The 26,326-nt window shown below is 51.8% G+C and overlaps 11 protein-coding genes across 11 annotated transcripts; 6 read left to right on the top strand and 5 right to left on the bottom strand.

The window, feature by feature from the left end:
* Positions 1-190: 190 nt before the first annotated feature.
* On the bottom strand, positions 191-2,029 carry CPAR01_04538 (cytochrome P450; the record flags this gene model as incomplete). Its single annotated transcript, XM_060488818.1, has 5 exons — positions 191-612; positions 674-1,282; positions 1,338-1,406; positions 1,468-1,570; positions 1,634-2,029. The coding sequence occupies 5 exons, from the start codon at positions 2,027-2,029 to the stop codon at positions 191-193; spliced, it is 1,599 nt and encodes a 532-aa protein (XP_060353024.1).
* A 667-nt stretch (positions 2,030-2,696) lies between these two features.
* CPAR01_04537 (uncharacterized protein) lies at positions 2,697-4,474 on the bottom strand (the record flags this gene model as incomplete). The annotated part of the gene is made up of 3 exons (XM_060488817.1): positions 2,697-3,582; positions 3,634-4,155; positions 4,344-4,474. Coding segments are annotated over 3 exons (1,539 nt in total), but the record flags the coding sequence as incomplete, so codon positions are not given.
* Positions 4,475-4,886: 412 nt separating this feature from the next.
* On the top strand, positions 4,887-6,178 carry CPAR01_04536 (cytochrome P450 monooxygenase; the record flags this gene model as incomplete). Its single annotated transcript, XM_060488816.1, has 2 exons — positions 4,887-5,674; positions 5,758-6,178. The coding sequence occupies 2 exons, from the start codon at positions 4,887-4,889 to the stop codon at positions 6,176-6,178; spliced, it is 1,209 nt and encodes a 402-aa protein (XP_060353022.1).
* Positions 6,179-6,827: 649 nt separating this feature from the next.
* Positions 6,828-8,746, top strand: CPAR01_04535 (cytochrome P450 monooxygenase; the record flags this gene model as incomplete). Its single annotated transcript, XM_060488815.1, has 3 exons — positions 6,828-7,316; positions 7,377-7,940; positions 7,994-8,746. 3 exons carry the CDS (start codon positions 6,828-6,830, stop codon positions 8,744-8,746), a joined length of 1,806 nt encoding a protein of 601 aa, XP_060353021.1.
* Positions 8,747-9,697: 951 nt separating this feature from the next.
* Positions 9,698-11,215, top strand: CPAR01_04534 (ergosterol biosynthesis ERG4/ERG24 family protein; the record flags this gene model as incomplete). Its single annotated transcript, XM_060488814.1, has 3 exons — positions 9,698-10,316; positions 10,373-10,487; positions 10,540-11,215. 3 exons carry the CDS (start codon positions 9,698-9,700, stop codon positions 11,213-11,215), a joined length of 1,410 nt encoding a protein of 469 aa, XP_060353020.1.
* A 228-nt stretch (positions 11,216-11,443) lies between these two features.
* Positions 11,444-12,379, bottom strand: CPAR01_04533 (short-chain dehydrogenase/reductase; the record flags this gene model as incomplete). The annotated part of the gene is made up of 1 exon (XM_060488813.1): positions 11,444-12,379. One exon carries the CDS (start codon positions 12,377-12,379, stop codon positions 11,444-11,446), a length of 936 nt encoding a protein of 311 aa, XP_060353019.1.
* A 523-nt stretch (positions 12,380-12,902) lies between these two features.
* CPAR01_04532 (uncharacterized protein) lies at positions 12,903-13,473 on the bottom strand (the record flags this gene model as incomplete). The annotated part of the gene is made up of 3 exons (XM_060488812.1): positions 12,903-13,184; positions 13,236-13,367; positions 13,426-13,473. 3 exons carry the CDS (start codon positions 13,471-13,473, stop codon positions 12,903-12,905), a joined length of 462 nt encoding a protein of 153 aa, XP_060353018.1.
* A 627-nt stretch (positions 13,474-14,100) lies between these two features.
* CPAR01_04531 (biphenyl-2,3-diol 1,2-dioxygenase 2) lies at positions 14,101-14,685 on the top strand (the record flags this gene model as incomplete). Its single annotated transcript, XM_060488811.1, has 1 exon — positions 14,101-14,685. The coding sequence occupies one exon, from the start codon at positions 14,101-14,103 to the stop codon at positions 14,683-14,685; it is 585 nt and encodes a 194-aa protein (XP_060353017.1).
* Positions 14,686-15,217: 532 nt separating this feature from the next.
* CPAR01_04530 (DEAD/DEAH box helicase) lies at positions 15,218-17,790 on the top strand (the record flags this gene model as incomplete). Its single annotated transcript, XM_060488810.1, has 2 exons — positions 15,218-15,358; positions 15,469-17,790. 2 exons carry the CDS (start codon positions 15,218-15,220, stop codon positions 17,788-17,790), a joined length of 2,463 nt encoding a protein of 820 aa, XP_060353016.1.
* A 378-nt stretch (positions 17,791-18,168) lies between these two features.
* CPAR01_04529 (spindle pole body-associated protein sad1) lies at positions 18,169-21,936 on the bottom strand (the record flags this gene model as incomplete). The annotated part of the gene is made up of 1 exon (XM_060488809.1): positions 18,169-21,936. The coding sequence occupies one exon, from the start codon at positions 21,934-21,936 to the stop codon at positions 18,169-18,171; it is 3,768 nt and encodes a 1,255-aa protein (XP_060353015.1).
* A 2,442-nt stretch (positions 21,937-24,378) lies between these two features.
* CPAR01_04528 (UDP-glucose 4-epimerase) lies at positions 24,379-26,111 on the top strand (the record flags this gene model as incomplete). The annotated part of the gene is made up of 5 exons (XM_060488808.1): positions 24,379-24,654; positions 24,704-24,762; positions 24,911-25,145; positions 25,208-25,658; positions 25,708-26,111. The coding sequence occupies 5 exons, from the start codon at positions 24,379-24,381 to the stop codon at positions 26,109-26,111; spliced, it is 1,425 nt and encodes a 474-aa protein (XP_060353014.1).
* Positions 26,112-26,326: the final 215 nt, after the last annotated feature.

The raw sequence follows: 26,326 nt of genomic DNA, 5'->3' as shown, positions 1-26,326 counted from the left end.
CATATCTAGTTTCCAGACGTCCGTTTTAACATCTCGCTGAAATGTGGGCTTCAATCTGGCCACGCGGGTGAGAAGCACAAGATTTTTGGGACTCCTTTATTTGCGGCTGTTTCTCAGATACGAAATACGAGGCTTAATATTGTCTGTGCATATGGGGGGGAATGGTCCAATGTGTCATGCAACTCGACAGCTATGAACGCTGTCTCAATCGCATTGAGATCCTTGCCTTTGGATTGGCAACAAGCACTAAACCAAACTCAAGAGGCTTTTCGTTGGCTGAGACCGGTGCTAGCTTCCAGTCGTATCTCAGCAAAATGTTTGAGAGCGCCATCTTGGATTCGTGTGCGGCGAAAAAGCGGCCAGCACACGCGTGCTTCCCGTAGCCAAACGCAAGATGATTCGGGCTTGTGCTCACAAGATGCGCCTGATTTGCGACCTTACTATCACCGCTCTCTCGCATGCGGACAAAACGATAACCATCGAATCTCTCAGGGTTTTCATGCACGTTCGGATCCCATAGCTTGTCTGCAGAAACACCAATGACGCTCCCCTTGGGTATTGCGTCGCCATTAGATAGAGTTGTGTCTTCCAAGACAAGCCTATGCATGAACGCTATCAAGTGCGCGTTAGCTTTCATCGCGTCGTCTAAGAAATCGTGACTATTTTAACTCACTCATGGCAAGGGGCTTCCGGCGCTGGCTCTCCTTCAGCACGCTATCAAGGAGCTTCATCTCGTGAAACGCCGCCTTGCTCCATCCCAATCTATTAGCGGCGTCATTGATCTCATCTCGTAAAGGTTCGACGATTTCCGGAGTGGCTGCAATCTCAAGAATGGCTTGGGTGAGCAAGTCTGTTGTAGTGTGAATTGCGGCTTGTGACAAAATGAGTTGCGCAACAACAGGATCGTAATCGCTTGTCGTGTCTTTGGTATCTTGTTCAAGCCACTCAATTACGTCGTTGAAAATTGGAATAGGCTTGCCAGACTTGATAGCCGCTTCTTTTACTAGGCGACGCCGCTCAATGGCAGCTATGATAATACTCCTCGCCTTGAAAACATGTCGGCGGAGCTTGATACAACATGGCAGTATCCAGTGAACCAACGGGCGAAGCTTGGCCGGCCATAAACGAAGGATTTTGGCCGCAATGTAAGCATCGGTTGTGTATTCAGTGGTGACTTTTATCCAATCGTCATTCCTCGTGATCTCTTCTCCTAGAAAGACGCGAGAGGAAAGACGTGCTACAAGCTTCAGGACATGGTCACGAAGATTGATCTCTGTCCAGTCTACTACAGATGTTAGCACGGCTATTGGCAGTATAATTTCTTCATTCAGGCATACCTTTTGCATCTGGGAAGTGATCTTCCAATGCAACCGCGCATTCCTCTGCTAGAGCTCCTGTAACTTTATCTGCCATGGCCAACGTTAGTCAAAATCCAATGCTCTCTTCAGCAAATGAGCATGTTCATACCTAAAGAGTGTGTGAGATGCTTTCTGGCAATATCACGACTTAGTGCCGCATCGGTTGTGCCTTCCCGGAAACCTTCGAAGCCGGGGAACCGAGCATGAAAATTCTACAAATCCGAGTCTCGTATTAGTTTAAGACCTATGAGTGTGAAATATGCTGTCATACATACCTCAGTAATCACTTGTGGATAACTTAGCCGCGAGTCTGTCCGGATTTCATTCGCGAACTCTGAGGGAACCACTGTGATGACGCCTATATCGGTCAGGATGCGGAACGCTCGATTCAGTTTCAAGCCTTTGGACACGAGGTTTCTGGCATTGAAAAGAAATGATAACTGAACCAACAACCGAGGCTCCCAGAATCTGGGAGCGTTTACCATCGGAATAGTGTCTTTTCTTCTGAAGGCTCCGTGAAACGTCAGCAACAAGATCAAGCCAGCCACTATACTCGAGAAAGAGTACACATAGCTAGCTCGGAAATAGCCCAGCGCTTGGTTGCAAAGCGCGTCAGTTGAAAAGAACAGCAGCGCAGTGGCCGAAATGCTGTCATTGACTAACATGATCATTATGATAGACACAATGATGAAATGATGCTTGCGTGAAGCGAAGAGGGGGGGGAAAAGAAAGGTTAGTTGCAGACGTGCGCACAACGTGATAGAAAGGACATCTTGAAAATAGGAAAGAAGCTTGTGCGTTGTAACTGGGTAGAGAAGACGCAGGCGCCCGAGAACGATTCGGAAGCTGTTTACCCTAGTCTTGCGATATCGAGGAAGTCGAGTGAGAGCGCATAGCTGCAAGACCACGGATTTCAGAATGGCCCTGTTCGCCGAGGACGGAAACATCCGAGAGCGAGAGCGACTTAATCGGCTTAGCTACGAAGAGTCAGTCTAGGTGAGCAGCTACCACATGGTCAGTCCCCCTTCTGACCCGCTACCCACGGCTTCCACGGAGTTTCAGCCCATGGTATCATTTCAAGTCACTCTCGTCACACTGCGATCTGTATTAAGATCTCAACTTTCAGACAGGGACCAGGACCCAAAAGCTCGTACGACAGGTTTTAACAAATGGATTGCTTACCGCTAGCGCTCACCTGACATGGAGTCAACTTGACGCCTGGAGGCGGATCACTAAAGCATGGAGATTATGACTTTGGCAGCGGAAATGCTCATTCTTCTAAGTTTTCTATATGCTTTGCGGAAGGAAAGAAAAAACATCAAAATCCAATATTTTAGACTACGCTTTCAATGTCTCAGTGGAAAAGCACCATTTCCGATGCTTGGTCTCCGGCCGTGTTCGGATTTCCACCAATACATCCGAATTAGGCTTTTTCACCGACAGCATATTCGTATCGTCCTCTTTGGGTAGACTATCTGCGCCATCAGGGAAAGTTACGTCAAACGTAGAGAGAAACATCGCCGTGAATGTAATCATCTCGTCCACTGCAAGGTGCCTTCCGGGGCACAAAGTGCTGCCTCCTCCAAATGTCCGGTTTGCTGCTGGGTGTACCTTGCTCGGCCTCAAGAACCTTCCCGGCTCGAATGCGCCGGCATCAGCACCCCAAACATCTGAATTCGAGTGAATCGCCGTTGCTGCCATTTGGACTATGGCTCCTTTCTTCAGGACATATTCGCCGCCTATTTCAACATCCTGGTGAACCAGAAAGGTGCCAGTCGAAGAACTGATGCATCGCAGAGTCTCATGGCAAATGGACATGAGAAGCGGGCAGCGTTTACGAATAGCGGCGACATCAAGTGTGGAGAAGTCCTCATCATGTGCACATGGCTGAATGATCAGAGAAAGCTCCAGGCGAACCTTTTTCAGCAGTTCTTTATCTCTGGCAATACGCAAGATGATCCAAAAGACAGCAGGGACTGTGTTGATCAGGAATCCGGTCATGAGGCCAAGACCATAGCGAGCAATGAACTCAGTCCCTCTACTGTGGTCCAGTGCAAGCCTGCGTGTACGCCGAATCAGTTCAGAGGCAGTATCTTCGGGAAATGAGTCGCCAAAGTATTCCAATAATGCATCGACGATTTTTTGACGTGCCGCTGCTGGTTTCGTAGCCGTGATGGTGGGAAAAACACCCATCGTCAAAGCCTTGAGGCCATTCTCAAAGTCCCTGTGAAAAAGTCAATAAACGTTCTGGTAAGAAAAAGCTATGGGACTATACCAAAATGCCTGCAGCAACTCTTTGTTGTTAGCAAAAGGGCCGTCTGGTCCGTGAAGGGCCTTTGCAGTCGACATTGCGAAGATCTCTTGAAGCCAACTCTGGAGAGCAATGGTTCTTGGACCTTCGCTGATGCTGTTGACATGGTTTGCTAGGCCGTTGAAAATCTCGTCGTAAACCTCCTTCAGAGAGAGAGAACCCGGAGAGAGAAGTGAGTGCTCCATCACGTGGGCTTCCTGTCTTAGCGAACCTTTTTGCAACGGGTTTCTCAGCAACTCCGAGATGTCGGTCTGAGAAAAAGCAAATAGTTTCCCATAGACGATGGTGACGAAGGGAACATTGCCATCAACCTCTTTAGAGCGACGAGATATCAAGGCAATAAGTTCTGGTGAGTTGACGATGTACGTCTTCTGAGAGGCCAAATACACAGTCAGGATTGGAAGTTTGGTCGATGATCTGCTTGTAAAGTCAACAATCTGTCGAGAAAAACATACTTTAACAAGATCAAGGGTTTTAGTGCCCCATCTGTACTCACTTACCTCAGATAGATGTAATATGACACTCCATATCTCAGAAGCCCAAGTATATGACCTATGAACGGGACCGAAGCATTAACCAGAGGAGGCTCTTTTGGTCCCGGTCTAAGGGCCAAGTATTCAACCAAGCGTAAGAGAAGAAATGCTGCTGTAGGGAGAAAAGCTAGAGCAACTAACAACCGGCTCAGCTCAGTAAAGTCTATCATCATGATGGATACGTCTTCAGCCTGGTAAAGCAACGAGTATGGCGTAAGATTGAAGAGTAAGGAGCTATAACACTGAGTTCGCAGACCTTCCGCGGTACAGTCATAATTCTATTTACATCTTCCTTTCGGACTCGGTTCGATAATGTGGAACTCGTAGGCTTCGAGCTACCCATATATTGCTCTCAACATCTATGCAAAAGTCGAAATGACTAGTGTAGCCGTCTGTGTGTGGTCAAGGATTATAATGCCCGTATCCTTGCCAGGGGTCGGTCCCTCATCCTAGCTACCGAGAACAGGTACAAGTCCGCCACCGGAGTGCCGTGTCAGCTCCAAAGAAGCGGTCTTATGAGCACACAATGCTGCAAACTTCTATTTATTGCCTCCATGAGTCTCTTTTGAAAAGTATGCCCGATGTTACAAGAAGCATCTCTCATTGCCTGCCAGTAACATTTCCACGCCAGTGCTTCCGATCCTTGTCATACGCCAAGATATATGCACTCTTCTTTTCGCAACAATGCTCATCAAATCTTACCCGGGTGGTGCGGCAGTCAATGGGTCGTTGTTTGTTACGTTCTTGATTACATTTCTGCTCATCACTTTCTCCGTTCCTGCGTCAAAGTCCTTCATCCGGCTGACCGGAGTCTTGGCTCTCGCGAGCTTGACTTACGCGCTCCAGCTCTCGTCTAGTGAGTGGATCGCCAATCCTCACTGGCGTTCCGCAATCGTTCCACTTTTATGGATTCAGTTCATGAGTGCTTCTGAGCTTGTCCTAGTCAGAAGGTGGGATGGCAGCTGGGAACCGGATGCCCGCACCAAGAGCACAGCTGGGTTCGCCCCATCTTCCGCCTCTCCCGCGGCCCGAACGTACGAATCTCTGATGCTGCTTTGGAAGCTCAGACGAATCGGCACGAGGTGGCAGGTCAGAAATGTTCCTGGATTACAACAACGGTCTCCACACCCCCCAGAGAGCCGGGTCGCATTCATCTTGAAACGATCTCTCAAGATCCTGGTTGCCTACCAGGTGCTTAGCCTCATGACGCAGGCCCCGCCTCCGGACCCGAATTTTGTCGGTCGCGACAAACAAGCGCTGGCGTTTCAGGGTCTCGTCAGGCTGTCGCAAGCGGACATCACCTTTCGCATCATTGGGACCCTGTCGTTCTGGGCCTGCACGGCTCTCATAAACCTACTCATGTTCGAAATTGCTTGCCTCGGATTCGTTGTCGTTTTTCTATGCAAGGTCGAGGACTGTCCTCCACTCTATGGGGATTTCTCATCTGCCTCAACCATTAGGGGCTTCTGGGGGTAAGTCGAACGCTACAATCTCGTTCCAGTCTATTTGCTGACAGTCTTCCACTCAGAACCGCATGGCATCAATGTCTGCGTAGTGGGCTCACAGGCCATGCCGATGTCATTGAACACCACATTTTCCCATTTCGGCAAAGACTGGTTTCTAGATACCTTCGTATCTTTATCTCTTTTTTCATTTCTGGTCTGATTCATCATACTTCTGACACGGCAATGGGAATGACAGCAGAGAACGCCGGTGCTTTTACCTTCTTCTTGTTGCAGCCGATTGGAATCATCGCTGAAGATGCTATCCAGGCTATCTCGAAACAAGTGCCATTGTGTCGTTCGGCGTCCAGAGTTCGGGTCTTTGTCGGATACCTATGGGTTCTTGTGTTCCTTGCCTGGTCGACCCCAACGTGGTTCTATCCCCAGCAAAGGCTCGGATTGGATGCATCCGGACTTCTTCCATTTCATCCGAATTTGTTGAAGCAGTGGAATCTCCACTCCAATTTTCACTAGAATCAGTCTCTAAATACCTTGTTATCGAAGAAACTTGATTGTCAGGCGGATAGAGTTTGAATATCTACCAGACTGGACGACTTCCTTTCGTAGAACAGGGATAAACCCGGCCTTTCTCGAAGCGACTGTCACATGCGCTAGCACGAGATCTAACTTATATTTCCTACCTACCTTGACCTTAATCGTTATGTATTGGGACTGTAGTAGTACAAGCCAGCTTTGAACACCTCTTATACCCATTGCTACGTGCCATGATAGCTCGTGACAACTTCGGTCTCGGACCGGTGTGGCGGAAGGACCATAAGAATCATCATGCACAGCACGGTCCTCCCGTATCTTCCAGCCTGGCCTGTGATCCGGACAGTGTTCACACGTACGGATTGTAGTGTATATGTGATTCATTGCCAAGATTGCTATGTATTGTCGCTACTAGCCACAATTTGGGTCGTCTCGAAACCGATCATTGTAGGGACAGGGTCCGAGGATCAACAGGGATATGCTCAGCCTCCCTTAAGCAAGCTAAAATTTATCTCGTTCGCTAGAAATCACATTTGATGCGATTCCCTTCGATGCAGTCTATCTGACCGTGGTCTATGATTTTCCGTGGAATCAACCCTACTCGTCAACTCCATCCCGCAAAGTTCTCAACATGATCAAACACCTCTATCATGCGGCTTCTATCGTGCTGCAGTCGCCCATCCCGGCGTTGATACTTCTCACCTCTACGCTTCTCTATTACATCTACTTGAAAGGCTTCCCAAGACCTCTCACTGGAATTCCATACAACGAGAGCGCTCTGAGAAGCTTCTTGGGTGACCTCCCTGCTTTCCAGCATGCAAGAAACCACGGGAAAGGCTTTACTGTGTGGATGCGCGACCTGGCTCAGAAACATAGGTCACCAATAGTTCAGGTCTTTCTGGGCCCATTTACACCGCCATGTGTAGTTCTGTTTGACTATCGTGAAAGTTACGACATTGTAGCACGGCGAACAAAGGAGTTCGATCGTTGCCGAAGGGATGCAGAAACTATGTCGACCATTTTACCTGAGCATCATCTTTCGATGGTGTCAACTGACGCCAGGTTCAAAGGCAACAAGGACTTGGTGAAGGATTTGATGGCCCCAGGATTCTTAAACGAGGTTAGTCTTTCTGTCGACTTCAGTCAAGAAAGCTTTTGTCAGCTAAACTTGGCTACTTAGGTTTCTGCGCCCGAGATTTATAGCAAAGCGCTATCTCTCATAGAGCTGTGGAGTGTGAAGAGCAAATGGGCCGCAGGCCGTCCGTTCGAAGCCCATCACGATCTTCAGAACGCTGCTTTAGACATCATCATGTCTGCTGCATTTGGCGAGACAAGCAATGGCGGTGTTCTCCGGCAGCACATACTCCAGGAAACGGGCTATAGGCCCTTCCTAGTGCCAACAGATCTGAAAGAGCCCGCATGCTTCAAGAGTCTTGGGCTTCCTACTGAGTACCAGGCTACTGTTGATATCACCCACTTTATGGGCAGGGTTGTCACGTCGCCCTTCCCAAAACAGTTTGCATGGCTGTTGAAGACCTTTACGAGTGTGAGCAGTGTATTCGTGAAGAAGGACTACTTCATCAGGAGCCAGATTCAAAAGGCAGTAGCATCGCTGAGCGACAAATGGCTCCAAGGAGAGAAGGCAGCCAAATCAGCTTTAGACTTCATCGTCCTGCGAGAAGTGACAGCAGCCAAGAAGTCTGGACGCAAACCCTCATTCACTTCCAAGAGGTTGGAAGACGAGGTAAACTTTCTGATGTCCCCTTGGACGAGAAAACCATGCTGACTTCACAACAGTTGCTTGGATACATCGTCGCGGGTCATGAAACGTCTGCGTCCATCTTATCTTGGGCTGTGAAGTTTCTAGCCGACAATCAGAAACAACAGCATACATTGCGCAAACACCTCCAGGCAGTTTATCCAGCTGCTGTCAAAGAGAAGAGACAGCCAAGTGTAACCGAACTCACAAAGGTTGCAGCTCCGTATCTTGATGCCTTCCTGGAAGAGATTTTACGACTCTCACGGACAGCTTCAATCCTAACACGCGAGGCTGTTACTGATACTATCGTGATGGGGAAGTTCGTGCCGAAAGGTACCACAATCTTCATCTTCACACAAGGGGCGAGCTATGTTCAGCCGTCTCTGGGCGTTGACGAACAAGTGAGAAGTAGGACTTCGCAAGAAGCCAAACGAGTCCCAGACTGGCTTTCCGATAATGTAGAAAAGTTCTGTGCTGGGCGCTGGCTTGTACCAAAGACGGGAGCGAGCGGGTTCAGCGAAGAAAGCGTCGGAAAAGAGGACGGCTGGACTTTGTCTGATTATGATTTTGATCCTCAAGCTGGGCCAATCTTGACATTTGGCGGTGGACCAAGAGGATGTTTTGGTAGACGTCTCGCCTATCTTGAGTTGCGCATGGTTCTTGCGTTGCTTGTGTGGAATTTTGCTTTCAAGCCATGCGCCGACAATCTTAGCACCTATGAGCTCAGGGAGAGCATAACTGTAGAACCCAAGGATTGCTACGTCAACCTTCAGACTTCAGATAACATGTAGATAAGAGTATCACAACTCCCAGGTTCAGTCGTTCACTTCGAATGTAGTCACTGGTTTCTGACATTTCTATCCAACTACAATGTTGCCGAAATCCAACTCCGCCAAAAGTCATCGCGCCAGCTCAATAGTACGCCCGTCTGGCCACTCCCAATCGTGGATTTTGTGAGCCACGGATGTTCACTCGAAGCCAAGGGTACATCAATTTGCATGAGAAGTCTAATTCCTATGCTATTATTATCATCATGTTCTGGGCTGAAAGCGATCCCACATTGCTACGGGAGCTCTAGGCTGAGTCGGCCGAATTGCTGTCGCCGAGTCACATAGTCGCTTTCGGTTTCAATTCTGACCGGCGTAAGATAACGTTTTGTGAGTACCGCGCGCGGACCGCAAACCTTATTTCCTGCAAAGATCTAGAACCCGCATGCCTTTGCCGATCTCCGCACGAATGAATCCGAGACAGACTCAGAGGAAGAAACGGGGACATGACCAGTTCTCCGCGTGCCGTGTATGGGATGACCCGATTCATGTGCTCCGAGGACTAGGGAGCGACGCTATGCCAAACACCTAATCCCACTTTTGCACACTACCCTGGGCCCATGCTCCATCAGTCTTGATCAGCCTCCTGCTGAGCCTCCGAGCGCGCCAAGCTAGGTTATTAGCATCCACAACGTTCCAGTCTCAGAGCGAGGCGGGCTGTTGGCAAGATTCTCCGATCGAGACGGCCCAATTTGGTAGCATTCAATGCCGAGGCGCCATGATAATTGATGACTACGTGACTCGAGGGCAAGTGTTGATAACATATATACATTTCAACACGAAAGATTATTGGACTTCTCTGAGCATTCAGCATCTGTACCATCACGAAGTTCAGGAAGTCGTTCCTTTCGCAGTTTTACACATCTGTTCGCGTTTTTTTCTTTTTCGTTTCTTTCAACATCGCCGACAATCAAGATGGAGTCTCTAGATGTTCCCTTGGCGCCTGAGTCTACTTTCGTGAGGATGAGAAAAGGTTACTCCCGATCTCGGCTTCAGCTTGAGCCCGCACAACGGCCAACATGGGGTAGATCAAGTCGAGGATCCTGGATGCGCTCAGTCGGCTCACTGCTTCTTGTGATGCTTGCGCCGACCTTAGTCATCTCCGCGACCGTAGCTATTTCTGCATTCCAAGGCTCTCTGTCCGACTTTCTGAAGGCTGCTTTGCAAGATGGATTGATTTCTGTCGTATGGTCAAATTGGCCATGCTTCAGTCTCAAGTCCACTGGCGTGTTTGCACTCTGGGTCCTCTTTCAAGGCATCCTGTTTCGATATTTGCCAGGCCCAATACACGACGGCCAGAGAAGTCCTGCCGGCCATCTATTGACCTATCGTACCAATGGGCTCAATGCCTGGTTCGTTACCCACGCATTTGCCGCTGCGCTTTGCTATTTCGGCATCTTGGATCCTGCCTTCATCCCGAAGAACTGGGGTGGCCTGGTCCTCACAATGAATGCTGCTGGTCTCTTGCTCTCTGTCCTGGCTTTCATCAAAGCGCACCTCAGGCCAACCCATGCGGATGATCGGAAGTTCAGTGGTAAGCCAACGGTCATCGTATTTTTCCGTGGTCACATAATGACTGACATATGATAGGATCCATATTTTATGACTTTTACATGGGAATCGAGCATAACCCAAGACTTTGGGGCGACTTTGACCTGAAATTATTCACCAATGGTAGACCGGGCATAATTGCATGGACACTCATGTAGGTTTCTACGAAGAATGGCCCAGCTTCACACAAGCTGACTCAAATCTAGCGATCTGTCCAACATCGCATATCAGTACGAGATCCATGGACGGATCGATCCCAACATTGTTCTTGTCACCATTCTGCACGCAGTATACGTCCTTGACTTCTTCGTTAATGAGTCCTGGTACTTGCGCACCATTGACATTGCTCACGACCACTTCGGCTTCTACCTAGCTTGGGGGTCCTTTGTCTGGCTCCCTAGCATGTATACCATTCAAACCCAATTTCTTGGGCTCTACCCAACAAGAACCTCAACCTTTCACCAGATCGTCATCTTCTCTATCGGAGTCGCTGGGTACATCATCTTCCGGGCCGTTAACAGCCAAAAGGACAGGGTTCGTCGTTCCAACGGCGATTGCTCCATTTGGGGGAATCCGGCAAAAGTCTTGGTAGCATCTTACAAGACTTCGGACGGCCAGAGTCATCAGAGCCTTCTTATTTGCAGTGGTTGGTGGGGCTGGTCGCGTCATGCCAACTACTTTGGAGACTTGCTTCTCAGTACAGCGATGTGCGCTTTAGTGGGATCTTCGAAGTGCTTGATATGGTTCTATGCGATATTCATGACAATCTTGCTCGTACACCGATGCATTCGGGATGAGGCAAGATGCTCGGCCAAGTATGGGCCGGTATGGGAGGACTACTGCAGAACTGTTCCGTGGCGAATCATACCTGGAATTTGGTGAGACTAAACCTCTGTACCTCTAAATACGTAGAACACGTTATGCCTCTACGAGCTGGGCAGGACAATTTGACTTCCAATACTTCTCTGACAGACTTTGCCGTATGATATTCGAATGAACTTGCAGTCCTAGAGCTGCACTCAGTTGAAGTTCGGTGCCTACTGGCTATCTGTGTTTTGAAGCTGAATCATCTCCATACATTGGTTCAACGCTTGTAATTCTAAATTCTCTTCAGTCCATCCCCTCCAGCTCTGTCTCCGTCCACTCCCATAGCCTTTGTGCCAGCTTTTGGTTTGCCAGGTTTTCCTGTCCCACGGCCGGTTTTCCCACGGGAAGATAATATACCCCGCTCTTGACATTTGGGTGAACTGATGCCCACAACTGATTTCGAACTCCATTCTCCACGCTGCTTGATGCCATTCTCATAAGGGGATACAACACTTCAAGTATGTAGCTTGAGGATTTCCAAGACTGTGCCCAGTTCGTATCTACAAAGCCTGGATCAACGACACAGACCTTGATCTTGGTTTGTCTCTTCGCCAATTCCCGGGCATACAAAATGACTGCGAGTTTGCTCTGACCGTATCTTGCCCATGCACCAACTTCACCAAAGTCTGTTTTGAGAGCATCAAAGACAATGCCCTGCGTCGGAGCCATCGAGGAAGCTTGAGAGCCCAAAAAGATGATCCGGGCGTCTGCTTCGGGTATTTCAGCAGTATCGAGAAGGGTTGGACTCAGAAGCTTCGCAAGCAGGACAGATCCGATATAGTTAGTGCCGAACTGCATTTCGTAGCCGTCCTCAGTCAGTCCGGGTGGTGCTGCGACGATTCCAGCGTTCAGCATGAGAATGTCTAGTCGGCTTGATTTCAGGCGAATTATACGAGCCGCCTTTCGAATCGATGCAACTGAAGTGAGCTCAAGATGAATGAACTCGATGGATGCATTTGGAGCCTCGTCCTGAATTTCCTTGATGGTCCTCTCTGCAGCGGCGGCGTTTCGTGCAGCAAGCCATATCTTCTCGGGATCATAACGCGCGTATTCCAGTACTGCCTGTCGCCCCAGGCCACTTGTTCCTCCAGTAACCAGAATGACTTTGCCTTTAATCGAAGGCAAAAGCTCGGAGCGGTTGAAGGCAGGTTTCGCCTTGGGCCATAGAAGGGAACTCATGATAACTAAAGATATCAAAGCTCGGGTGACGGAGTAAGGCGATTGGCGAAAGAGTAAGATACGTAATCAAACAGAGTGAATCAGGCACGAGGACAAATGCTTCTAAATATACTACTTTTCAAAAGGATCTAGAACGCAGCAGTAACTTTTGGGTTCATCTATCGCTGAATCGTACAGCTCCCCGTCGGATCGGCTCGGGCTTCCCAATACGTTGCCACAAATAGGTTCAGTGATTGACAGGGATGATACATGAGGTGAATTCAAGGCTAAGTAGCAGGACTAGCTAGGCGTTCTTTACCCATGGCCGAGGTCAGTGTCATGGAACATGCAAGCTTGGAGGCTGCATGGGCTCTCTGGCCGATGATCCTTGCAGCCGCCTGCAGAGGCTTAATCCGAGGCATGGATGAGCAGTCTATCTTGCTCCACAGATGGCCTGGCGGAGTTTGACACTTGGAGCCTTGCAATCGAAAGCTTAGGGACAAACTTCAGATTTCTCGATTACGGGTACACGTACTATTTACGTTTACTTCATCGCATTTCCCGCCTTGATCCACAGAGAGGATATGATACACATTCCAATAATCCATACGAGACTTCTCAGCGGCGCCCATTTGCGATTGTCCTGTAATTTGACGTAAATGAGAGTGTATGCCGCTCTGGAAAAGAGGTATGTCAGAGACAGTACATCCAGCGTTGGCTTGCCAACCCCCGCCGAGTTCGCAGCTACAACACCTGCAGCGTACAGACCCAGGGTCTCAGTCGCATTGTCGTGGGCAGCTTTGGCACGTTGAATTCTCTGGCGAATCTTGAAGTATCTTTGTCAGCTATGCGATGAAGAGTTCTAAGCACTACTTACCCTTTTGTCGAGACGCTCGTCGCCTGACACAGCATCCAGGAGCCTACGAGGCTCGGCCACGTCATATTTGTCACCCGCAATTGTATTGGCGTAGATATGTGGGATGAAAGCAAGTATGTAAGCCAAGGGAACCTATGAGTAGAGTAAGTGGCTTTTATCTTGCTAGCGGTTTCCGAACAGAAATGCTAACCGAATAGTATGAGAGGTTCGACTCAGCAAGCCCAACAAGAGACGTCATGTTGACAACGTGAATGCGGAAATGGATTGAAAGGGCTGTCTGTGGTGTAGGTGGTTGACGAGAGGAGAATAAAGTGCCCAAGTGGTGACGGAGTATCATGCAATAAATTCACGATTCCATCGCACACTCGTCATTTGGTGATTGAGTCCATGTCAGCCGGCGAGTCAAACCAACGAACCCCACAGTCCACCAGGTTAGATGGAGCCGGACTTCGTCGCTGTGCCCGGAGCCGAGATTGGGGCCTGTGGATATCGTCTGAGGTTTGTAACTCTATCTTACATTGGACGTGCGTGAACAAGGCGATACCGAGACCGAGGTTAGGCCAAGATATACTCAAATGAAGAACAGAAATAAGTACTATCACGGGCGTTATTCGTCACCAGACTTTGGGCGATTAAGCGAGTTTGAGAGCACGGATTTCGCCGAAAACTTCCGACTGATATATCAAACAGCTCATATATCTTCGTTGCTCGACACTAGACCATCGATACATCCAGCAGACAATCGCCTTTGTCACCTTTTGCCTCTTCAATAACAGACTTCTTTTCTTCTTCTTTTGGCCGAGCCTCATGACTGCGGAATCTTGTCTCTAGGTTCTTGATCACATTTTTCACTACTGATTAAGACATGGATTTGGACTTTAGCCAAAATCAAGGGCTCGTCAAGAGCCCGAAACGAGTGGGACATGTCGTCTTTAAGACCAACCAGTTTCGTGTAATGGTAGACTTCTACGTCAGTTTCTTGGGCTGCATCGTGGCTTTCGAAAATGAGGCTCTGTCCATTCTACGCTTCGATGACGAAGACGATCACCATCGTGTTGCGATTGTTGAGCTTCCCGGCTTGAAGACTGCCGAACTGCAAGCAACAGGCTTGGAACATGTCGCCTTCTGTTACTCGACACTGGCTGATCTTCTGTCTACCTACCAGACGCACAAGGCCAATGGCATTACGCCTTATTGGTGTGTCAACCATGGCCCGACCACAAGTCTTTATTACAAAGACCCAGACGGCAACGGCGTCGAACTCCTTGTAGACAACTTTGACACAATTCAAGAAGCAAACGATTTTATGGCATCATCTCTTTTCGTAGAGAACCCCATTGGCACCGAGTTTGATCCGGACGATGTTGTCAGGAGATTGGAACAAGGAGAGAGTGAGAGTTCACTGAAGCGAAGGGTCGAGATAGGACCACGGAAAGCGTTTGGATGCTGAAGTGTGTGAAAGCCGGAAGCATGTAAGCGGACAAGGGTCGCGGGATCACCCAGAGATTTGATGAGACGCACATTAATATTTCGACGCATGCAATAAATTCAATCTGTCATGGATAACGAGCCAGCTCTTCTATACATTACCCGACCTAATAATTGAGGCCGTTGTGGGCTTGTTTGCTGTACCTACTCACTTCAAAGTTGATTATCGCCTAGATAATAGGTACGTATGAGATTTATGTTGGGATGGGAATGGTGACATGGCTACCTTGCACTAAAGGAGCAATAGACATCTCGAGTAAACTGAGAGGCCAGACGGTGCCAGGTGCGAGTGAGTGCGCCACCACCAACCCCACAAACGGCGTCCCCTGTCGCCGAATGCCGAACTTTTCACTCCACCGCAGCAACCCGCCGCCAAAAAATTTCCAGGCGCTTCCTCCAAAGGCCGTCTGAACATCTTTGTCTTTTTTTTTTCGCGCCCTTCTGAGATCCTCCGCAGTGTAGTGACAGAGCTTGACGCAAACGAAACGACGACAATGGCGACTCCCACGAAGCCTCCCGCAAAGGGATCAGGGAAGAAGCAGCAGCCCAAGGTCCTCAAGAGAGATTCGCGCCTCGAAAAGAGAAAGCAACAGCAGCAAACAATCGAGCAGCTCGAGAGGGCCGTAGCCGACTTTGTAAGTATTCTTTGCGGGAGCGCCCGCCACACCCAAACCCAAGTCCACGACGACATTGCGAATTGTTGGACCAAGGCTGACCCAGGACCCTGTATTTACACGATCAATAGGACCCCAAGAGCGAATACACCAGCTTCTCCGAACTTCCCCTCTGCGAAACGACCCGAAAGGGCCTCGAGAAATCGCACTTCGAGACCCTCACCGATATCCAGTCCCGCGCCGTACCCCTCGCCCTCAAAGGAAGCGACATCCTCGGCGCCGCCAAGACGGGCAGTGGCAAGACCCTCGCCTTCATTATACCCGTCCTCGAGAAGCTCTACCGTGCGCAATGGACAGAGTTCGACGGCCTCGGCGCCCTCATCATCTCCCCGACCCGCGAGCTCGCCGCCCAGATCTTTGAGGTCCTCCGCAAGGTCGGCCGTTACCACAACTTCTCCGCCGGTCTTGTCATTGGAGGCAAGAGTTTGAAGGAGGAGGCTGAGCGTCTGTCAAAAATGAACATCCTCGTCTGCACGCCCGGTCGCATGTTGCAGCACCTCGACCAGACGGCCGGTTTCGACGTCGATAACCTCCAGATCCTCGTGCTCGACGAGGCGGATCGCATCATGGACATGGGCTTCCAACACGCCGTCGACGCCTTGGTGGACCACCTTCCCTCTACGAGACAGACTCTCCTCTTCAGCGCGACGCAGAGCAAAAAGATCTCCGACCTCGCGCGCCTGAGTCTCAAGGACCCCGAATACGTCTCCGTTCACGAGGAATCCACGCCCAAGAACCTGCAGCAGCACTACATCGTCACTCCCCTCCACGAGAAGCTCGACACCCTCTTCGGCTTCATCAAGGCCAACCTCAAGAGCAAAATCATCGTCTTCTTCTCCTCAGGCAAGCAGGTTCGCTTCGCCTACGAAGGCATGCGACACCTCCAGCCGGGTGTACCCCTCCTCCACCTCCTCGGCAAGCAAAAGCAGCTCCAGCGCATGGAAATCACAAAGCGCTTCGCCGACGCAAACGCATCCGTCCTCTTCGCCACCGACGTCGTCGCCCGCGGCGTAGACTTCCCAGCCGTCGACTGGGTCGTCCAGGTCGACTGCCCCGAAGACGTCGACACATACATCCACCGCGTCGGTCGTACCGCCCGGTACGAGCGCGACGGCAAAGCCGTCCTCTTCCTCGAGCCCAGCGAGGAGGCCGGCATGCTCAAGCGCCTCGAGCTCAAGAAGGTACCCATCAACAAAATCACCGTCAAGGAGAGCAAGAAGAAGAGCATCAAGGACCAGCTCCAGAGCATGTGCTTCTCCAACCCGGACCTCAAGTACCTCGGCCAAAAGGCCTTCATCAGCTACGTCCGCTCCATCTACTTGCAAAAGGACAAGGAGGTCTTCAAGTTCAACAAACTCGACCTCGACGCCTACGCCGCGAGTCTCGGCCTACCCGGTGCGCCGCAGATCAAGATGCGCAAGGGCGAGGACATCAAAAAGGTCAAGAACGCGCCCCGCAAGGGCATGTCCTCAGACGAAGACGAGGAGGACTCGGACGACGCGGCGGCGGCGGGACCCAAGAAGCCCAAGAAGCCCGAGGTCAGGACAAAGTACGACCGCATGTTCGAGCGCACGAACCAGGACGTCCTCTCAGGCCACTACACCAAGCTCGTAGCCAACGGCGACGAAGTCACCGGCGACACAACCGACCCCACCGCAGCAGCACCCGCAGGCGCAGACGGCGAAGAAGAAGAAGACTTCCTCTCCGTAAAACGCGTCCTCAACGACTCCGAGCTCGACGCCGAATCCAACCTCGCACCAGGCGCCAAACCAAAGGTGATATCCTACGGCGGCCAAGACTTCATCGTCGACTCCAAGCGCCGCGAAAAGGCCCTCCAGTCCAAGAAGAAGATGCTCAAGTTCAAAGGCCGCGGCGAGAAGCTCGTATTTGACGAGGACGGCAACGCGCACCAAATCTACGAGCTGCAAAACGAAGACGACTTCGAAAAGGAGGGGCCCGCGGAGGCGCTCCGGCAAAAGTTCGTCGAGGGCGAGGCGGCGCGCGTCAAGGAGGCCGACGTGGATGATAAGCTTGCCGCCAAGGGACGGCTCAAGGAGAAGAGGCTTAAGAGGAAGCAGAGGGAGGCCGAGGAGCGCGGGGAGGGTGTGCCGAAGAGTGCTGAGGGACCGCAGGTCGCCGGTGGTGACGATGGGGATGAAGATCCGTTGGCGCTGTTGCGGTCGTTGCCGATTGCGGGTGAGGGCGGCGGCGAGTACAGCGGTAGCGAAGACGAGAGGCCGAAGAAGAAGACCAAGAAGTGGTTTCAGGATGACTCCGATGAGGAGAGGGAGAAGAAGAAGAAGGCCAAGAAGGGCGGCAAGGTGCTCGAGATTGACCACGAGCCCGAGACGTTGGAGGACCTCGAGGCATTGGCTTCGGGCTTGTTGAACTAAAACGATATATACCCCGTTGAGAGGATTTGAATCAAAAGGAGAAAAAAGTTAGCCTGCCACTATAGAAGCACTTGATCATGTACAAGATCATTCATCAGGAGCAGGAGAATGCTTTGAATACGTTATGCGTTAAATACTCTCTTTGCCTAAGGACTGCATCAAAAAGAAGTCCACGGGGTATCGTCAACCCCCAACGCCAGGTGCCTTTTCAATCCCTCGTTCCCTGAATGCTTGGAAAACCTCATGTCTTGCAAAAAAAAGCCATTCCTAAGCCAGTGCGTCCCACTCAAATGTAGCGAGGCCCAGTCGAATCAACGCCGGAGACGCAACGACTGAAAGGCGCTATCTATCTCTCCGCTCCTTTGTCCCAATCTCTCCTCAAGCCTCGTTCTCCACGCCATAGAGTCGCACTCTGTACAAGCACGTGTGGTCAGAACCGTAGTTGCTGGTCACATGAAGCGCGATTTGATCCGTGTAGGCCCCCAAAGCAAGTAGCTCCGAACTGAGCTTATGTACGTGTGCTCCGTTGAGCGTGTCGCTGCTTTCGTAAGTGAATTGACCAATCTTCACCCAGCCATCCGAGAGTTTGGTGCCTGGGAAGTGGGCTGCCGCAAAGTCGGCAACGCGATTACGCGTGTGAAGGTCCGTGTAATATGCTAGAATGTCAATGTCCTTTGGCCTGGCGTCGGGATTCAGCGTGGCCCCAGGTAAAATGTGCTCGACGACCAGATGCTGGGGAACAATCTCTCGACTGAGGATGTAGCCGATGCGGACGCCGCCTTCTTTTCCATCTCTATCCACGACAACCATGCCACACCAGCAGTCTCCTTCGTCCTCCCAGCCGTACAGCGTTGCAACCGGGGGTTGGATGTGAGGACTCCGTGATGTTAGTTTCTTGTAACTCTCGGTGCCTAGTTTGGCCTTGACGGGAGGCACGTAATTCGGCGTAAGATGGTCGCGCGATACAATAACGCCGCTACCATGAGCCAAGTAGTTGACCTGATGGCGGAGTTCCTTATCCCAAACCGCACCGATCTTGCCTTGCGCAAGCGCTTCTAGCCCGGCATTCGCAATCGCCTGGCGGATCATGCCATCAACCACCGTTATCATCTCGGTCCGTGTGACGCCCTTAGGCGGGCTCTTCTTCAAAATGCCCTCGACCGATTCATTGATATACTGCTCCAGCTTCTTCTGCAGTTCCTGCGCCTCAGCTTTGACCTCGTTCCTGTGCGTTGCGAACTCGCCCTTGAGATGGCGAATGAACTCATCTCGTGTTACCACGACGTCCTTGGTGTCCTTGTTCTTGAACTGGTCCTTGACGAACCTCTCAATCTTGGACTCGAGATCCTTGCCAATCTTGTCCGGAATGGACGTGCTGAACTGGGGTTCGAGTATTTTGGCGATCTTCTTGTTATTGTTGACGAGCCACTTCTCCCAGGTCTTGTCGAACTTGGACTGTGAAATGGTCTCGACGTCCGCGGAAGATAGTCCTGGCGCAGGCGGTTCAGCAGCTTTCTGATACACGGGATCCTTCTGGAGTCTGCTCTTGATCGCCAACCAGTTCTCATCGGAGATGAAGTGGTAGCCGCCATGACCCCGGCTCAGGGTTAAGATTTCGGCATCGCTTTTCATGAGGTCACGCAACGCGTGGTAGAATTCCTCTCCCACGACGGGCCGTCCCTTCTTGTCTAACTTCATGTGCACAACCTTGGGAACAATCTCCATCAAACGCGAAAGTGATCCCTCGTGGAGCTTGCTGGCCGTCGTCAACTTGGTGATTTCGTATTCGTGATTGCGTTGTTGGCGGACATATTCTCTAGCGTCATCGTCGCTGAAGAGTGTCGCCGGTCGCGACATCCAGAGTGGGACGAATTGTCCGAGATTGTGTGAGAAGTCTGAAAGACCGTACCATTGGATACCGCCTAGTCCAATAGCCGGCGTGGAGTTCAGTCCTGTCAAGGCACCCCATACCAGGAGTGACAGAAGCAGAACGCCGAGCGAAGCCTTGAGAAACCAAAAGTCCAGAGAGAAGACAAAGTTGAGCAAGTCCACGAACACGTCGGCAATCTTGAACAAGATCCAACTTGCCCACGAGAACTCGCTGTAGGGAACCTGCCGCGAAGTCACAATTGAATCCATGTGGCCGTCTGTATCGGATCCAAAGCCGTCGTCCGTCTCGGGACTGTCCGGCCGAGGGACATTTGTCCATTCATATACTGTGTTGTAGACCCGTGGCCATGCCTGCAAACGAGCATTACGCTCTTTTCGAAGAGCTTCCTGTTTCATCCGTTCCTGCCGATGCTCTTGTTGAATCTTTGCTCGCATTTCAGGAGTGAACATACCGGCCCCGCCTTGGCCAAGTGCTGGTCGACTGTTGTTGTTGCCAGAGAGGCCACTTGAGCTGGGAAGCCTCGTTGAGCCGGTTCCTGCCGCCGCGGATGGTGGAGCTTCTACTCTGATGGCTGGCGGATTCTTGGCCAAGGGACGAGACGGTACTGAATTACCATTGGCGGGTAGAGATTTGCCAAATAGAGGGCGGGGAGGTGCAGGATTTTCTTTGGCAGTGAGCGGTCCACTCCGAGCAGGAATGAAGTTCACGGCCTGCATCGGCTTGCGAGGTGAAGGATTACGGGTTGAGACTTGAGGCGACTGATTATGGAGAGATGGCTCTTCGCTAACACGACTTGACAGACGAGTTGAGCTCGACCTTGCGGCAGGAGAAGGTGACACCGAAGTTTTGTTGGCTGCAAGCTGACGCGAGCTGGCTACTGACCCTGGAGGGTCTCTCTTGGCAGGAGATTGGTTGACAAGGTGAGCAGGTGAGACCTGGTAAGGTGATTTACTGCTGCGCGGCCGAAATCGATCTGACGGTGGTGTACTTGGTGGCTCCTGTTGAGGTGGACGAATGGTACTCTGGGAGGGCAGTAAAGGCACCAGGTCGGGAGGAGGTCTATCAGAAACCTTGGTGATCGGCGCTTGGATGGCACCTTGGTGAGGGACTGCCTGATTCAGATTACGCTGTGCCATTTGCGCGTTGTGCCGCGGATCGCGTGCCAAGCGCCTCAATGGACTTAGTAGATCTATGCCTCTCGTCTGTTCTTTGGAAGGAGACGGCTCCCCGCTCTCCTCTATCGACTGCAAGCGACCACCACGCTCTGAAGAGAGAGATTGCGACGGGGTTGAGCCAATATCAGCACCCCCGAAGAGTGAGCTTTCCTGGCCAAAGGTGCGAACTGAGTCTGGTGTCGGAGTCGGCTCCGGAGGGCCTTGAACGAATTGAGAGCGAGACTGGGAGTAGGGCTCTTCGGATATGGCTCGAGCGAAGACGGAGTTCCAGCTTGCAGCGGGAAGAGATCGTCTCGCAGGTGTCAGACCTTGAGCCGGGTCTTCTGAGCTGGCTCTCCTATTAATCGACTGTGAATATGTTGAGAATTGCCCTCTCGGCGGTGCAGCACCCGGTAATAATTGCTGTGGAGGAACAAGAGGGCCTTGCTGGGATGAAGGAGGTCCGTTGGAGGGAGGAGCTGACACGAGGTTTAGCAAGGGAATTGAGACCGCGGCAAGGCACGACCTGGTGTCGCGCACGTGGTCCGACTTACCAGTTTTGGCTGGTGATTGTCGTCGCGGTGAGCGTCGGACGAGGGGCGGATCTGGTGTTGCATCCCTCAATGGATCGGGGGATTCTGACGACTCTCGATAAGGACCAAGGTCTTGGTCGAAGTCCGGGTCGGGGTCAGGATCAGGACTCGGTTGCACTCTGCGCGGCGGATTCGGCTTCGGCGCTGGTAGGGGAGCTGGTGACTTTGTTTGCCTTGTTTGCTTTGTGCGTCGAGAAGGAGGCGGCTTTGGCTGTTTGCTGTTGCTGCTCTCACTGCTGCTGGAGCTGGCATCATCGCTTTCGTCGCCATTGTCCGGGTCACCGGGATCATCAGAATCATCGCTGTTGTGTAGTGTGTCCTTGATGATGTCTTGCAAGTTGCGTTGTTGACCGCGGCGAGTGTTCCGTAGAATCGTGGAAGGTGCAGACCCATAAGACGTGTCAAGTCGCGATGCCAACGGAGGCAGCTCTCGACTGACGGCAGCACCACCGGCTAAGGTGGATTGCGCCTCACCGTTATCGTCACGGACCCTTCTTTTGGGAGGCATCTTGGCGCAGTGTGACGGAGGATGGTCTGTGAGGATGGTGAGTGGTGGGTTGCGACGGCGGGTTGTGTATCAAATGAGATCACTCAATACCACGTAGTAGTGAGATGAGACAGGGAGTAGAATCGGTGAAGATGAGAAGAGATACGATGTATGAGGAGGAATGAGTGACGGGGCTGAATGAGTCAGGTAGGTTGCTGAGAGTTGTCGAAGTAGAAGTGACGATGAGGCCAAACTCACTGCCGGCAAGCGCGAGAAGAAAGAGCGTTGAAGGAAAGAAGCAATGGAAGGAGAAAGGATTGCAAAGACGCAACTCACATTATTATTGTTTGGGTAGACATGCGCTGCAGTTTTCAACGAGTCTCTGAAAAGCAGTTTGTCGTAACTCGAGGTCTCTTTTGTCTCGTCAACAATGGCAGGTGCAATGAAGCATGAGATCTATGTTGAGCTACAATGGAGGCGGGTCCGAAAGGGAAAGCTCGAGAAGAATTGGCGCCAGGTTGGAGGTCGGATGCGAATGTGCCTTTGTGAAGGCTGCAAGGGAGGCAGTTGCAGGAGCTTGGAGTGAGAGAAGAATCCCAAAGTGAAGCTATTCCAGAGGGACAGGCTCGCCGGATCGGGACGGGAGGGAGGCGGATTGTCAACAAAGAGAGGAAGAGCGGTCCCTGGTCGCAACGACCATCTTTTCCCAGGCACAAGTCGCGCCAAACCACGCGCGCGTCGGATCGTCGGTGTAGAGGACCAGATAGATGGGCTTGACGAAGGAATGCGGCTGAGCGTGCGGAATGAGCGGGTCAATGGAGTGTCGGTCAAGGAGAATGAGTTTTGCGACAGTAGTGATGCAAGGCGAAAGATATCCCGAGGGTTCGTTGAGTTCTTTGTGCCGTCTTGAAGCGTTCACTTGATGAACTTCACACACACACACACACACACCGGACATGGGAATGTTTTCGCGACGGACAGCTGCCCACCGCCAACCGCCCAGCCAGGAACCGAGGGTCGGGCGCAGAGAGAGAAAGCTCAGACCCTTGCAGCGTGTCCGTTGCCCACGCACGCGCTGTCCTCCACTGATCAGGTCCCCGCAACGGCGGTCGGCCAGCTTCGCGCCGCCGAGTCTGGAATCTTACATAAGCGAGAACCTTGGTTCCTTAGATAAGTAGTCTGAATTTGCGACCACGTGATGATATCTCAAAATTGCAGATGAACCTCAGGTACCTTGATAAGATAAGATAAGCTGTTCATGGTGAGGAAGAGAATCTAAACCTGAGGCTGCAATACCTCATTAATCCAGACCACACAGTACGTCACCGAAGGCTCCACGCCGTGCCCACAACCTTTGAGACTCCACCTCGAATTGCTGGTTCATCCTGGAGAGATTCATCGACATGCGATTCCCAACACGTGCTTTGGTCCAACTCGCCTTGCGCTCTGCCAGTGATATATCGCGCAAAACATCGAGTATATGAAGGGCACTTTGACTCGATGCAAGACCTGCGCCAGGCAGCACGGGAAACATGCAATGACTAATCCTGAGCCATGGACGAGCCATGGTATCCGTCTCGTCTGCGCTAAAGCAATGTGCCTAGGCCCAGACCTGACTTCCATTCCGCTGCCGTCTACAAACACGGGCACCCGCCGGCCCCTCACCCTCGTTCTTTCGGGCGAACAACCGGACAAAATGGCAAAACTGCAGTGCCAGACTGGATCCCGCAAATGCACATATGGAGAACTCGGGCAGGAAAGCACCTACTCGGCGAGGCTAGGCCGGTCAACCACCCAGCCGCTCCAACAAACAGCAAAGAGACATCCGGGAAGGGTTAAACAATACGGATACGGGGAGCATGCGCCGGGGAGACACTCCACCAGGCCATCCACCTCTTGATCCGTCATCCGATCTCTCTCTTGACTCTCACTCAGGCCTCGTCAGTTTATCGGTCTATGGATGCCTGACCGTATTCACTCGGTTCGTCCTGGATGGCAAGATACACAAGCCAGTGATACGGTGACAGTGAAGGAGCAGCATTGAACATGATCAATCAGTAGGGACCTTGTCGGCCCGTCCACCGTCACGAAGATCAGTCTCCACGGCACCGCGATCCCCGGTCGTTGCAAGTTTCAGCGTGCCAACAATTGCGCCGTTTGAACATCGAGGATGAAATTAGTCGGCTCCGCAGCCAGCCACAGAGCCTGAGATTGGTGCCACCCCCGCCTGCAGGACCCCGCCATCGCCTCCAATTTGGCACGCCAGATTGGCCGTTGCGAATGGAACATTGAGGTGGCCCCGAATGGCCCCAAATTCACTACTGCGAAAAGACGCAGTACCTACATTCTGGGACTGGCAGCACGCATTTCACTCAACCTAATGCTTGGTCTCGCTGGTGGGCATGGTGGGCTTACCGGTAGACGTGGGTGTGGGCGTGGGCGTGGGCGCGAACGGTGGCACTCATGGCCGAGCCAATTTCTCTCCCACATCATCACTCAGCCTGGACGTTACAGACAGACGACCCCGTTTACTTTTTCCTTATTGCGACCGTCGCCTCATTATTCCCACCCCTCACGTCAACCGCCAGATATATCTCTCGCCTTCTCCCGCAATCCTTTACAACCTCTCCCTTTCGTCATTCCTCCAAACTCAACCTTACGACAGACTTGCGCTCTCCTTCAAACCCTAACGACTTGATACCCCGACGGACCGCGCAACTCTCTCTACCCTTCGTCAACGTACCTACTCTCCCCCCTCCACCTCCAAATTACCCCTCACCGCATATAGTTGCGATCGCCGCCAGCAAATTTCTTCACGATGGCCATTGGAACTGTCTTGGTTACCGGGTAAGCTACCGCCTCTTCTCGCCTGACTAGCAAGTATATGGCAATCCTATTGCCTGTGGCACCGTTGACACCAGCCGTCGCGGCGTTCTTTGTTGGCGCAAGTCCGAATACAGCATAGAGGCTAACCGCGCGATTTGGTGGCTTGTAGTGGTACCGGCTACATTGGCTCCTTCACCTCCCTCACTCTTCTCCAGAACGGCTACGATGTGGTCATTGTCGACAGCTTGTACAACTCTTCCAAGGTTGCTGTCGACCGTATCGAGCTGCTGAGCGGCAAGCGACCCCACTTCTACCAGGTCGATGTCACCGACAAGGCCGGCCTCGATGAGGTCTTCAAGAAGCATCCCGAGATTGACAGTGTCATTCACTTCGCCGCGCTCAAGGTCAGCTCCTTTGCTCCTTTACGATGCCCTTGTGTCACGAAGACTAACACGATTGATCACAGGCTGTCGGCGAGTCTGGCGAGATCCCTCTCGAGTACTACCGCGTCAACGTTGCCGGCACCGTCTCCCTCCTCCAGGCCATGACGGATAACGATGTTCCCAACATTGTCTTCTCTTCCTCGGCGACTGTCTACGGCGATGCCACCCGTTTCGAGAACATGATTCCCATTCCCGAGCACTGCCCGATTGGCCCCACCAACACCTACGGCCACACCAAGGCCTTTGTCGAGCAGGTTATTACTGATCACATCAACGCCGAGCGCAACAAGCTGAAGAAGGCTGGCAAGCCCTACGAGCAGTTCAACGGCGCTCTTCTGAGATATTTCAACCCCTGCGGTGCTCACCCCTCTGGTCTCATGGGTGAGGACCCCCAGGGCGTCCCTTACAACCTGCTGCCTCTGCTCGGCAAGGTCGCTACCGGTGACCGCGACAAGCTCCTCGTGTTTGGTGACGGTAAGTGACTATGGTGAAATGATGGAGAAGCCCCGCTGATCGTGAGCAGACTACGCCTCGAGAGACGGTACCGCCATTCGCGACTACATCCACGTTGTCGACTTGGCCAAAGGTCACTTGAGCGCCCTTAACTACCTCCGCGAGAACAAGCCTGGTGTCAAGGCATGGAACCTTGGTTCCGGCCGTGGCAGCACCGTATTCGAGATGATCAAGGCTTTCAGCCATGTCGTCGGCCGCGATCTACCCTACGATGTTGTCCCCAGACGCCAGGGCGACGTTCTCGATCTCACTGCCAACCCGTCCCTGGCCAACAAGGAGCTCAACTGGAAGACTGAGGAGACACTGGAGAAGGCGTGCGAGGATCTCTGGCGCTGGGTCAGCAACAACCCCAAGGGTTACCGCCAGGACCCTCCCCCTGAGCTCCTTGCCAACGCCAAGCCCACGAGCGGTTAAGCAAAAGGCGGGACGGATATGTATCAGTGCATCAGCCACATCTTGAGAAAAAAAAGAAAAAAGTTTGGTTGCTTATCATAGATGATGATAGAATTAGTGCTATTTGCAGCGAGAGCCATGATACGACATCCGCCATAGAGAGAGGATTTAATTTGAAAAAGAAAAAAAAGTTTAAGATACCACTCCCTCGCAGCACCCCCTGGTTGATCCGCTTT

This window comes from Colletotrichum paranaense (genome assembly GCF_030867605.1).
Source record: "Colletotrichum paranaense strain IMI 384185 chromosome Unknown Scaffold_3.1, whole genome shotgun sequence".
NCBI classification, from domain to species: domain Eukaryota; kingdom Fungi; phylum Ascomycota; class Sordariomycetes; order Glomerellales; family Glomerellaceae; genus Colletotrichum; species Colletotrichum paranaense.
Note: the sequence above shows the minus strand (reverse complement) of the source record. Positions and strands in the feature narration are given on the sequence as shown.